The sequence below is a fragment of the Peromyscus maniculatus genome, chromosome 4 (genome assembly GCF_049852395.1).
Source record: "Peromyscus maniculatus bairdii isolate BWxNUB_F1_BW_parent chromosome 4, HU_Pman_BW_mat_3.1, whole genome shotgun sequence".
NCBI classification, from domain to species: domain Eukaryota; kingdom Metazoa; phylum Chordata; class Mammalia; order Rodentia; family Cricetidae; genus Peromyscus; species Peromyscus maniculatus.
Window position 1 is genome coordinate 110,837,696 of NC_134855.1, and position 13,741 is coordinate 110,851,436.

Genomic DNA, 13,741 nt, shown 5'->3' on the forward strand with positions numbered 1-13,741 from the left:
GGAAAGCCAGGGAAAATTACAGGGACACGGGAAAGACCAGGAGCCCCTCACCTCAGTCTGGCTGGGCCTCTCACTAACTGAGAAGCAAGGACTCCAGCAGTTAACGTGCTGTGAAGGCTGCTGACAGAGATGCTACGCCTTCTGTAGACGAGTATTATATGTTCAAACAGCCATAACCCAGGCTGACGGCCTGAGCATATACGACCATGGGCATGGCCTTAGCCCTTTCCCCAGACATCACCTGAGAATCTCTAACAAGACTGAACTTTGCCTCAGAGATGTCCTATGCACTTTGCATCCTGGGCCGTGTATCAACTGTGATCTTTAGTCAAGTGCCCCTCAGCATCATCCTGTGACCCTAGTTAAGTTTCTTAGCAACCCTTTAAAGACAGCAACTTTCAACCTCACAACTCCTGTATATGACAATTAAAAAATAATTTTAAACAACGGTGATCCGAGACTCTCCCTTGAGGATCCCATCCCACACTTGGCTGTGTCTTCCTCTCTAGAGTCTTCTCGGAGAAGCCACACCCCTTGCTCTTGGGTCTGTCTTGCTCTCTTCAGAGTGCCTCTCTTTCTCCTGATCCTGTGCTAAAGCCTATGTAGACCTTTATTAAACCCAACTCTTCTGGCTTCCACAGCCACCTGTACTCGTGTACATACCCACAGACAGACAGACAGACACATGCACATGTGCACGCATGCACGCGCACGCACACACATGAATAAAAATAAAATAACTCTTTTTGTTTTATAATTAAGGTTAAAGCTTCAAACATTATCTTAATTAGCAGTTCACATTTTACCTGACTCTGCTGAAGAGAAGTCATAATCAGGGGAGCAGTGTTGGAGCTGGGGTATAGTTGTTGGTAGAGTGCTTGCCTAGCATTTGAGAAGTCTTGGATTCATGCCCCAGGACAGCATAAACTGGGCATGGTAGTTTATGCCGAGGCAACATGAGAACGTGTCTCACAAAACAAAAAACTCTAGGATTCCAATCACTTGCTTTTCTTTTCTGCTCACAAGTGGTCCTTACTGCCCAAGCCAGGGTTTTTGAGCTATCCCCTGAAATGAAAGTTTGAAGATGTGTTTTTTTTATTTTATGTGTATGTGTGTGTATCATGTGCCTGCAGTGCAGGCAGAGGCCAGAAGAGGGCGCCAAATCCTCTAGAGCCACTGTGTGGGTGCTGGGAGCTGAGCTAGGGCCCTCGAGCAGCCAGTGCGCTTAACTGCTGAGCCACCTCTTCAGCCCCTGGGGTGAAACCATCTTGGGGAGCATTTTTTTTTCTTTTGAGACAGGGTTTCAGTGTGCCACCACATTCAGCTAAGGTTACAGTTTTCAGGGATTCCTTGCTGGGCTCATTATATTTGAAAAAAACAAACAAAACCCATTTCTCACAGGAACAAACATGCATGTGAATGTGTGTGTGTGTGTGTGTGTGTGTGTGTGTGTGTGTGTGTGTGTGTGTGTGTGTGTCTGTCTGTCTGTCTGTCTGTCTGTCTGTCTGCCTGTCTGTCTGTGTGTGTGTCTGTTTCTGTGCATGTCTGTGTGTGTGTGTCTGTCTCTGTGTATGTCTGTGTGTGTGTGTATGTGTGTACATTCACGCACATATGTACATGCACGTAGAGTTCAGAGGATAGCTTCTGGGAACAGCTTATCTCCTTGCACCACGGGATCCATGGATCAAAACCAGGCCACCGGGTTTGGACAGCAAGCTCTTGGAGCCACTGAGCCATCTCTGCAGCCCTAGGACATTTTAGTTTCTTAGGGTTGATACATAATTTTCCCAGATAATTTACAATTCGGAACACTGGTGGGATTCGGTTGCCCTCGCCCTGACGTGAGGCTTTATCTGTGCACACATTCTTTGGCTTTTTCCAGCTCTCCCTGCCGTCCTCCGGCGGCGGTGGCCTGTTACAGGACTCTGTCCTGTGAGCATCTCTGTCTGCTCGTCATTAAGATGAGGGGTGGCAGCAAATGCCATTTCCCTCTGGATGATTCACCCAGCTTTGGCTTTCAGATGTCAACAAGAACCCACAGAGACTGCCTAGCTTCAAAAGCGCCTGACCCAGAGGCAGCCACACTCCTTGTGAAATGTTAATTTGGATTCAGTATCTTTCTTGATAGCCACACACCCTCTTTGTGATCTCGTTTTTGAAAGGAACTATTGAAAATCCCCAAACGTATAAACTGCGGGTGGCAGGGTTGCTAGGCATGAAGGAGCCTCAGGCTTATTTATTTTTTATGATTCACTTTATTAATATGGTAGAATATAAGTTCCTCTAAATTCCAGTGCAGGTGTTGTTAATGTGGGGGGTGGGGGACAAACCAGAAAGAGGACTCAGGATGCTGATCGAGTGACTCGGAGCCATCCTTTCCAGCAGTTTTCAGAAGGACAGCAAGGGAGCCCCAGAGCTGTCCACTGTGAAGGGGAAAAGAAGGATGACTGTCTGGGATTCAGTGAGAGAGAACAAGCTTATTCAGAAAACCGTCTGCGGGCACTAAACATGCCTTAACTACGGTTTCTATTGCTGCAACAAAACACCACGCCCAAAAAGCAAGTTTGGGGGGGGGAAAGGATTTGTTCAGCTCACATTTTTATACTGCTGTTCATCACTGAAGGAAGTCAGGACAGTAACTCAAGGAGGGCAGGATCCTGGAGATAGGAGCTGATGCAGAGGCCACAGAAGGGAGCTGCTTACTGGCTTGCTTCCCATGGCTTATTCAGCCTGCTTTCTTACAAAACTCAGGACCAGCAGCCCAGAGATGGCACCACCTACCATGGGCCGGGTCCTCCCCCACTGATCACTAATTGAGAAAATTCCTTGTGCTAAATCTCATGGAGGCATTTTCTCAACTGAGGCTCCTTCCTCTCTGATGACTCTAGCTTGTGCCAAGTTGACACACAAAACCAGATGTATGTATGTACACATACATACATCTTAATAAACCTTATATATGCAACTAACAAAATCATATGCCTACTCTATAATGACAGCCTATTAACAACCTTTGCCTAGAAACTATAGGAGTGTGTAGGAATAGAATGAGTTAAAGTTTTACTTCTGAAATGGTTAAACGTGCTGAGTTCTGCTAGCTTCTTAACACCCCTTTCTCTTATCTTGGGAAGGTAGATGTATGGTGACTTGAATGAGAATGGTCCCCCATAAGCACGTATATTTAAATCCTTGGTCTGCAGTTGGTGAAACTGTTTGGGAAGGATTAGGAGGTGTGGCCTTGTTGGAGAAGGTGTGTAACTGGGGAGGAGGGGGTGGGCTTTGAGATTTGAAAAGCCCATGCTAGACCCATTGTCTTTCTGTCTGCCTGATGCCTACAGATCAGGATATAAAGCTCTCACCTACTGCTTCAGCACCATGCCTGTCTGCTTCCTGCTATGGTGATCATAGACTAACTCTCTAAAACTGTAAGCAAGCTCCAGCTAAACGCTTTAAGAATTGCCTTGGTCATGGTGTCTCTTCACAGCAATAGAATAGGAGATAAGACAAAATGCTTGCAAGAAACTGCCTTAAGAAATGATTACTACATCTATCTGGTCAACCCACAGACTGTTTGCTAAGAAGGGATGTTTTAACTGCTCCCTGCAATATTTGTTCCTGCAACTGTGTCTAAGTGGTGATGGAAATTTCCACCTTCAGATGGTCCCGTGAACAGGAGTTTTGGTCACTGTTATCTAACAACCTATAAAAGCTGTAGGCAGCTCTGGATGGGTGCTGGACTTCTACAAAGTGTTAGTTTGGGCCCAACCCTCCATGAACCAAGCTGAATCCTACTCTGGGTGCCTGCTTGGTTCCTCACTGGCCAGTGTTCCTGGAACAGTCGACACTTTTGCTTCCATTTCGGCACTTATAAAATTGGGAAATGAGGTTTTAAATAATACACTGTGGGAAGATGTGGTTGGCTGAATCACTGTTCATTAGTATTCTCCTCCTCTCCCCCACAGGATAATTTCCCACACATGTCCATTTGAAATCAGGCATGTGTTCTGGGACAGTTAATCTTGACACCTAGAAGAACTTAGGGAGGAGAGCACCTACATTGGGTACCTTTTGGTTGCAATGATAAAACGCCATGACCAAGAACAGTTTATAGACCAGAGCCTTTAATTTGGTCTGTGATTCCGGAGGGGTGAGTCCACTGTGGTGGACCCATGGTGGCAGGAGCAGGAAGCTAAGAGAATGAACAGAAGTGGGGAGACTCTAGAACGTAAAGCCCGTTGTTAGAAACAAAGAATAAATGATTTCCGTATTGCACAAAGGAGCATACAAAGTGAAAGTGTAACTCATCTTGGAAAATGGTACGCCAAAGCCTAAAGCTAGCAGCACGCCAGGGCAGTATGGCTCCTGCCCTTTATCCCTGACATAGTGTAGGAGGCATGCAGGTCCTTGTGCCCACAGATAAGCACTAGGGGGACCAGGAATGTTAAAAACACGGGATGGGCCGGGCGGTGGTGGCGCACGCCTTTAATCCCAGCACTCAGGAGGCAGAGGCAGGCATCTCTGTGAGTTCGAGGCCAGCCTGGGCTACCAAGTGAGTTCCAGGAAAGGCGCAAAGCTACACAGAGAAACCCTGTCTCGAAAAAACAAAAACAAAAACAAAAAACCACGGGATGGTCTCTTCAAAGGGAAAGATAGGTAACCTGTTTTCTGTGCAGAAGGCTGGGGATGTGGTTAATAGCCTGGTGACCCTTGTGGGGTGCTGTCTATGTGGCCAGACCACACTGGACCTTCCCCCAGACCCTTACCTTGAGACTCTTTTCTCAATCTACAGAACCTATCTTTATGGAAGATGCTGCTTGTGCTTTACAAAGAGTTTCAATGTAGTCATGTCTTAAGCTTTATTGTGCACATGGGATTAAGTCAGTTATCACCAGGAAACTTTTCTCAAACTGTACTGTGCTTAAATATGCCTAGAACAAACGACTTGAAGTCAGACTCTCCAAGTTTGAGCCAACAACAGCTACTGAGTCATGTTGAACAGAGAACTAGGTTTTTGAGTCCCACAGATCATTACTGTGCTGGCCGTGGTGGTTACAGAGATTCCCCTCCCTTCACCACATGGGTGATGACTGCCTCTCATCCCATTGGCAGGCGCTTGACTTCACAATCTGTTGTGATTGGCTGACAGAAACACAGGGAAGAGGAAGGTTTGCATTCAGTAAGTTTGTCCTTGTCAGACTAACTACCTTTGATTTAAAAATGATAATTCTCTCACTGTCCCCCAGCAAGGCTCCACCCCCTAACAGGTCTATAATCTCCCGGAACAGTGCTACCAACTGGGACGAGTGTTTAAATGTATGGCATTTCTCATTCAAGCCACAGTAGTAAAGCACACCTCTTTAGTGGAAGGCACCTCTGGGTGTGTCTGTGAGGGCATTTCCAGAGACAATTAGATCGTGAGAGCTGTGACCCAGTGAACTGTTAAATCTGTAGAGAAATGGAAATTTTGAATCATCTGTTGGCTGGTAGTGGAACTGTAGTGGGTGGGAGGCTGGGGATGCCTCTAAGCGTGTCTTGGCCATGGTCCCTTCCTACCTCCTCTCTGGTTCCTGGCTGTGGTGCGGTAAGCAGCCTCCTCTGCCACTCACTTGTTGCCGTCATACTCCGCCCATGGCAACGGAGCCAGGTGACTGGAACTCTGAGCCAAAATGAACCTTTTCTCCTTTAAGTAATCTTCCTTCGGTACTTGTCATAGCAACGAACAAATGGACCAGCTTACATGCAAAGGGACCTCACATGCAGGGTCATTAAGGAGGATGGATGCAGTCAGAGCCAGGGAGGAAGCCAGGTAATGCTGCAGACAGTGTGAGTGTCCATCAAACCTTCCTCGGGGCTTGTAGGGCTCGGCTGGAGATGGCACCCAGTTTCATTCATTCAGTGATCCTGGTCACTCCTCCAGGAGGTGGCTAGTAAGAGAATAAAGCAAAGAAAAGGGTTTAAAGTCCAGAACAGAGAGGTGTAGCACCCCAGAGCAGGGTCCCACGTTTTCTGGCAGTAGTATCTAATATACTTCAAATGATGATGTTATCCATGGAGACAGTGTATTCAGTCCTGCTCTTGTACTTAAGCACACACACACATTAATTAATTAATTAATTAATTAATTAATTAATTAATTTTTAAAGACTTTAAAATAAGAAAAGTTCCACATAATTTAAATAGCACAGAATTATTTGTTCTTGCTAAGACTAACAACAATAATAAAAATCACTAGCTCATAGTCTAGAAAGGAAAATGCACCATATGACTTGGGTACCAACAGGAAGGGGGATTCATAATAAAGGTAACATAGGGTTCTCAAGACAGATCAACATGCTGTTTGTTGTGCAGTGGGTCCATTCATCCCACAATCCATTCTTTGGAAGGAGCAGGCTACTGGGGACATCACCAGCACCCTTTCCACATGGGACTATCCTAGACACTGTAGGATGTTTAGATCCTTGATCCTACTCCGTATCAGGGTTAAATGTAATATGGCTAAATATTATATTTAAACAATATAGATATAACTACTTAATATAAGTAACATTTTGTAATTACTCCCCTGACTCTCCGTAGTGCAGAAATTACAGTTCCTGAATGAGAGCCCTATAAATCTGTGCCATATCCACAAGTAGACGAGGTAGTGTTCGAACATAAGGGTACACCAATGAGAGGCGCTAAGAAGATCATTGTTGTCCCACACCCAGGACATGAGGAGAGAAGTGACAGCTTCCCTTGCTGCCAAGGACCCTGTGGCATCCCAAAGGCCAGAGCAGCTGCATGATGGGAGAGAAGGGTGTGTGGTTGCCCCAGAGCACATTTGAAAGAGAATCGGAGGCTGAACAGCCTGGAGGCAGCATTCACAGAACTGAACAGACTCGGCCATATGTCTTTGTTCCTTTGCGAGAGGAGAGGTTGTTTCTTTGGAGATAAATCGCAGTCTGCTTGACATTTGCATGAAAAACACAGGGGATAAGCCCTGTGTTTCGGTTCTTTTGTCGACACCTCATAGTACCAGGCTGGAGAGATGGCCCAGCAGTTAAGAACACTGGCTGCTCTTGCAGATGATCAGATTCAGTTCTCAGCCCCCACATGCTGGTTCATAACCATCTGTAACTCCAGATCCAGGGTTTCCAATGCCTTCTGACCTCATCAGGCACCCCACCCACATACGCAGACGGTCTATGCAAACCAAACAGCCACACGTGTGACTGGTAAAAACAAATGCGCATGAAAACATGGACCTGTACGTCGGGCATACTGGGCAGTTACTGAAGAGGACGTGCCGTGTTCACTCTGAGAGTGAGGCTTCGGGTGGGAAGGATCAGGAATTTCCCAGTGTCTCCTGGGAATCTCCTTGCTCTGCCATCCTTCCCACCAACACTTGTCCGCATCCTCTGCCTTCCCAGTGAGCAGCAGTTATCTGTGGGGGCAAACATCAAGAGACTCCTCACTCCACCACTGGGGCCCCCACACCTCCCTTCTCTACCTTTTAATAGCAAAACTATCTATAGGACATCGACTTGCTAATATCTGGCCTTTTTTTTTTTTTTTTTTTTTAGTTGTTTAAAGTAGGAAGTGTTAGTGATTCCTGCTCGAGGTTTGCTTTAAAACTTAGAATACAGAGAACTGTTGTCATGCATTATTTATGTTGGGGGTTCTTGTTTGTTTGATTTTTGCTGTTGTTGTTTTGATTTTTATAAGATGGGGTTTCTCGTACTCCAGGCTGACCTCAGACTGACTGCGCGAAGCTGAGGATGACCCTGAATTTCTGACCTCCCTGCCTCCACCTCTAAATGCTGGGATTACGTGGGTGTACCATCAGACTAGGGTAGTGGAGGACAGAACCCGGCTTTGTACATGTTAGGCAAGCACTCTACCAACCAAGCTACATCCCTAGCACTCAGGAATTATTTGGGAGTAAACTCTAACCTGATGCCTATCATTCCTAATTATCCCACAAACGGAGACAATCTCCTACATGACAAAATCAAGCTGTCATTATCGGGAAGTTGGCAGCCATACCTTAACAAACCATCTAACCCACAGTCCTCGTTTGTAAAGCTCCAGTTGTCCCATAATGTGCTTTCTGTCCCAGAGATCCAGTTCTAAACTTCCTGTTGCTGACAGTTGGCTTGTCTCCTTTCGGTCTCCGTAGTTATCCCTCTTTTCTCGGTTTGCATGAACTTGGCACTTATGAAGAACACAAGCTGTAAAGTCATCCCCCTGTGTTTCTGACATCTGGACTAGAAAGGCCAGCATCTGCCTCTCTCCCTTTTTAGCTGCCCACGAGCTTCTGCCCAGGGACGGGGTTGCTGGGAGGAACTCAAGGAGGATGACTGAGCAAAGGGCTGGCCCTAGCAGAGGGAAGGGGCATTTCCTTAGCTTTCTGTTCTTGTCTCCTTCCTCCCGCCCTTCCCTGTGATTGAGGAGCGCAGGATACAGAGAGTTATTTGTGCATAATCTTTCCTTGAATTCACTAATAGGAAAGAAAACTTGTAACCAAGCCTGACAACCTGGGTTCGATCGCCGAGTCCCACATGTTAGAAGGAGAAAACTGACCTCTGTGGGTTGTCCTCTGATCTCCACATATGAACACACACAAACACACCCACCCCCACCCCCCACACCCACCCCCCACCTCAGTGACTACTATATAAACATTTATAAAAGAACAAATGAATGGTGAAATATTGCTGTGGGACAATGCTTTTGTGCACTGGTTTAGTAAAACGCTGACTGGCCAGTAGCCAGGCAGGAAGTATAGGCAGGATAAGCAGACAAGGAGAATTCTGGGAAGAAGAAGGGCTGAGTCAGGAGTCACCAGCCAGACACAGAGGAGGCAAGATGACAAGGCAGAACCGAGAAAAGGTACCAAGCCACGTGGCTAAACATAGATAAGAAATAGGGGTTTAATTAAGTGTAAGACTAGTCAATAATAAGCCAATGACTGAGCTAATGGCCAAGCAGTTATAATTAATATAAGCTTCTGAGTGGTTATTTTATTAGTAGATGAGGGACGGTGTGACTGGGTGGACACAGAAAAACTTATTTCTATATCAAAATATACTTTTAAATAAATGCCTAGACAACACCTAGTATTGGGATTAATAGCTGGTAATATCAAAGTAGTGTGTCTTGCTTTGTTCAGGCTAATATGAAAAGCCATAATTAGATGGATTAAAGAGTAGTCCGTGGTCTTTAGAAGCCCCCCCCCCCCACTGCTCCCTTGTTCACAGAGGCTGCTGCCACCAACCAATGCTGTTCTATTTTTTTCCCAACATGTCAAAAAGAACCTTTATTCCTTTGCACAGTTTCATGCTTTCTTGCCAGCTGCCTTTGAAGCAGGTGCTTTCTGGGCTGGGTCTTCTGAGCCTTCTGACCTTTAGCAGGAGGAGCTGCCTTCTGGCCTGCAGCCTTCTGGCCTGGTCCTGTCGCCTCCTTGGCCAGAGCTTTAGCTTTCATAGCAGCTGCCCCCGCTGCTGCAGCAATGGCAGCCTTAGCAACAGGTGCTTCTGGGGGAGAAGCTTTCGGGAGAGCAGCTCTTTGAAGTTTCTTCACTTCAGTCTTGATTATTCTGTTCCTCATTTTCTTTGCCTTCATGACTTTGAACCGATCAAAATCTGTCATCTTGGCTTTCCTTTCTCTGGCATCAATCTTCATGGCCCATCTTGTGGCTGCCCATTTTGCACTGATATCTGCCTTCTCCCAAGCCTTTCGTACATACTTCTGATGGGCACTGTGTGGGAACTTGAAGATGACGTCAGTGAGCTGCACACACTTGAAAGGCATGGCCTGCCTCCTCACCCGAGTGCGAAGTCCATCCACTAAAGACCTGTTCTGGTCAATGACATCTACAGGCGCCACCGGCTTTCCTGCATGAGGCCCAAAGGAGACGTAGGCCACCTGGCCAACCTGCACAACCGTGTTGGCGGTGTTCAGCCACCATGCTGTTCTTTATGAATTATATTCATCATAGAAGGGAATACTAAATTTCAGGTGGAGGGTAGTAATGATAGGATTTTTTTTTTCAAGTCTTCATGAGTCTGTGTACAGGAATCCCAGGCTAAGAACTGATCCAAGCTGAAAGATGGCTCAGTGGTTAAGAGCACTGGCTGCTTTTCCAGAGGACTCAGGTTCACTTTTTAGCACCCACATGGCAGCTCATAACCATCTGTAACTCCATGTCTTAGTTAGGGTTTCTATTGCCGCGAAGAGACACCATGGCTTATAAAGGAAAACATGTAATTGGGACTGGCTTACATTATCTTCATGGCGGGAAGCATGGTGGTACACAGGCAGATATGGTGCCAGAGAGGTAGCTGAGAGTTCTGCATCTGGATCCACAGGCAGGAGAGAGAGAGAGAGAGAGAGAGAGAGAGAGAGAGAGAGAGAGAGAGAGAGAGAGAGAGAGAGAGAGAGATTGATTGTAGGAAGTGCATTCCACCATGTGTGTGTGGCGGTCAGAGGACATCTTGCAGGAGTCAGGTCTCCCCTTCCATCTTTACTTTGGTTCTGGAGATCCACCTCAGGTCATTAGGTTGGTGCAGCAAAGACCTTTACCCCCTGAGCCACCTCCCCAGCCCAGTTTCCAATAGCTTTGACTGCCTGTTTGAGCATTGGGATGCGTTTTGTCTTGCAGATAGCAGTTCTCTAAACACTGAGCAAAAGGGCTCCTGGGACTCTGAGAACTTCTGGCTTGATCCTTCTGTGAAAGGCCAGTTGGAGACCGGTGAAGAGGAGGGTGGACTTCGGAAATCGCTGGACAGCTTCTATGAAGCATTTGCCTATCCACTGCCGGGCTCTGGGGATCAGCTCTCTGCACCTGTGTGTCAGTGCCTATCTCAGACAATCTCTGAACTTGAGGGCCAGGAGAGCCAAAAGTATGCTCTCCGCAGTTTCCAGGTGGCCCGAGTTGTCTTCACCCGGGATGGCTGCTCTATCTTACGGCGGCATTCCAGGGAAACCCGCTTCTACCCTCTGGAGCAAGAAGGCAGCTCGGTGGAGGAAGAAGAGCCCACCCCAGGACTGTCAAGAGAGGTCATTCATTTCCTCTTGAAGCAGACCATCATGAAAGACCCATAGCTGGTACTCGTGTCAAAGTCTGGAGGGGAAATGCTGTAACTTGGCACTCAGAGTCCCTGAGGGGGTCTCCTGGCAGCTTCCTGTTTCCAGCCATTAGCTACAAGCTTTGCAGGTAGAGGCTGGCACCAGCGACCTGGTGATGGAGCCAGTAAGCCTATAGATGTACCATCCTACCACTCACCTTGGCCAAGGCTGCTACTGACTCAACTGGGGTTCAGTCCCAGCCCAGCTTCCTTGCCTCAGTCTGTGTTCCAGAGTGCTCTCCTGGGGTCCAGGCCAGGGCTGGGACTTGGGCAGGAAATCATTTCCTCGCCTGGCTCATCCCTCCTCCCACTCACCTCCTGTGCCTCTGGGGTCTTTTCTTAATAAACCTTTATATCTGCACCAGTCTACTCCTGAGAGAACAAGGCTCAGAGCACAGGCTTCTGGGAGATGAGTGTTTTGAGGATACACATTTCTGTGCTGAATCAAGGGTAACAATTATACAGAGTTGTAAATGGGGACCAATTGATTGGCCTGAAGCAATGTACAGACATAAAAACACTTCCAGATACTACATTACATCTTAATCATACCTTTGGCTCCTCTCCAAAACCAGAATTCCCTGTCTGTATTGACAGTGAGGAAGGAACATTCGGACCATCCACAAAGCTAAAATTCACACACAAAGGGGCTTCGTCATCTCCACTAGATTGCAGGGTGGAAGGTGAGGAGACAGTGCTGGACCATCCACTCAGGATATGGGAGCACAGGTCTGACATGTAAAGGTGGCACTGTGTAACCTTGCCGATTTGTGTGTGAACGGAATAAGGAAATGCTTTGCCAGGCAGCTTTTCCCTCACCGTGTTATTCTTGCCCTCCGTCCACCGCCAGCACCCTCTGTCATCCTCTGAGGCTTGCCCCTCCTTCCTGCCCTGTTCTTGCCTCCAGCACCCTCTGTCATCCTCTAAGGTTTGCCCCTCATTTCTCCAGCACCCTCTGTCATCCTCTAAGGTTTGCCCCTCATTCCTGCCCTGTTCTTGCCTCCAGCATCCCGAGCTGCAGTGCACATGCTTGCCCAGAGCAGGGCTCTGCTGTCACCTGTGCCCGTCCTCCAGGCAGGTGCACAGCCTGATGGGGAGCTCTGTAAATAGCTAGTTCGGGCTTGCACTGGCAGATGCTCCACTCTGTGGGTTGCGTCCTGAGCCCCAGTTTGAGAATGACGTCAGCTGGCACCAGGAACTCTGAAACAGTAATTGGAAGCCTCATAGAGTTCCTCAAGCAAATTACATCAGTAGAAAGGCTTATTTCCCTCGTTTGGAGGAATAGCAAAAGTTGGCAACACTGTGCAGTTGGATTCTTTGAGAAACTCGAGGTGAAGTTTAATTGGCATGAGACTCCAAAGCTTTTCAGAAAGTGGTTTATGCAAATGGGGCAGCCAACAAGTACACACTGAAAGTCAGTACATCGGAGAGTCTCTTGGGGACTCTTGAAGGGAAAGAAGCTAAAAAGAAAGAGTGGTGTGAGCAGGCTTCCGGTTCAGGGATGGTCTGAGGTGAAAGACTTCTACATGGAAATGTCAAGGCACATGTGGAGGGGGTTCCACACGGTAGGAAATCACATGAATAGGACCTTGGGAGGTGCTCACAAATGGGGCTCAGCTTTCTCTCTCACGGGCATCATCTAATGCTCCCTCCTGTTCAACAGTCCTTCCAATAATCATGAAACTGGTGCAATTTCAAGCCCAAACCTTTAGGTTAGATGTGAAGGTTGCTGGTTTTATTGTTTTAACATGAAGCATACCAGTAGCCACCCTTGAAGAATGGTGAAAATCATCCAGCTACAGGGACACTCACAATTCGTCTCCATGACTATCAACAGAGGGGATCTGGGTTACTCTATGCTTGCTTTTAAAGGACAACAAAAAAGCTATTTGAATCTTCGTGTTGGGAAGTAGTGGCTTCTATTTGGAAGGGAGATTTTAATATCAGGGAATGTCTGAGCTGTACTGAGATCAGTCCTGGAGGTGTTTGGCGAGAGGAAGCCCCTGACAGTGGAGAATGTGGGAGAGTAAAAGCCAGGGTTGCCCTGGGGCAGCACCGAGCGTGGTGTGTGTTCACTTAGATCTGAGTAAGTGTTTGTGACAGGCCAGTACAAGACATTTGATTCCCTGTGGTCTTGCCCCTTAATTTGATTTCTGTGAGGATAGAGAGGCATTTTCCATTTACCTCTGTGAACCTTTAATAAAGACTAAGATAAGAATACTGCAGCCCAGGCCTTTGGCAGTATTGCTTATTTCAGCACTGAGGGTAAGTTCATGACATCTTATCATCTCATGAACACTGTGAGGGGAGTTACGATATCATCTGTGATGTTTTCCAGAACCACAGAGCCTTTGTGAGGGTCACTTTGTTCCAGAAACGTCAAATCCTGAAGATGAGAACTGCGAGCTGAATCTGAGGTTCATGGCCTGTGCTCGGGTTATTGGCCCGTGTCTCCAGATGACTCATGCTCAGGATTGAAACCTGGGAGCTTGACTTGCTCAGCCTGCTCTCCTCTGCTGAGTTATACCCAAGCCTCGATGATCTCTTTTAGGGAACATGTGGCCGATTATATTATCAGTAATTTCAAAACAGTACAAAAGCAGCGATTCTTTTTAAACTTGTAAAGGTTTTTT

At 47.0% G+C, this 13,741-nt stretch overlaps 1 protein-coding gene and 1 pseudogene across 8 annotated transcripts in view; one reads left to right on the plus strand and one right to left on the minus strand.

Annotated features, from left to right (window-relative positions):
- The window catches only part of Shld1 (shieldin complex subunit 1), a 73,442-nt gene extending 60,109 nt beyond the window's left edge, over positions 1–13,333 (plus strand). For all 8 annotated transcript variants that reach the window (XM_042276286.2, XM_006983977.4, XM_042276284.2 and 5 more), the window contains exon 3: positions 10,643–13,333. In XM_042276286.2, the coding sequence (XP_042132220.1) occupies positions 10,643–11,085 (443 nt within the window). In that variant the 3' untranslated portion in view covers positions 11,086–13,333. The remainder of the gene's footprint in view (positions 1–10,642) is intronic.
- LOC107402082 (large ribosomal subunit protein eL14 pseudogene) lies at positions 9,281–10,620 on the minus strand (annotated as a pseudogene).
- Positions 13,334–13,741: the final 408 nt, after the last annotated feature.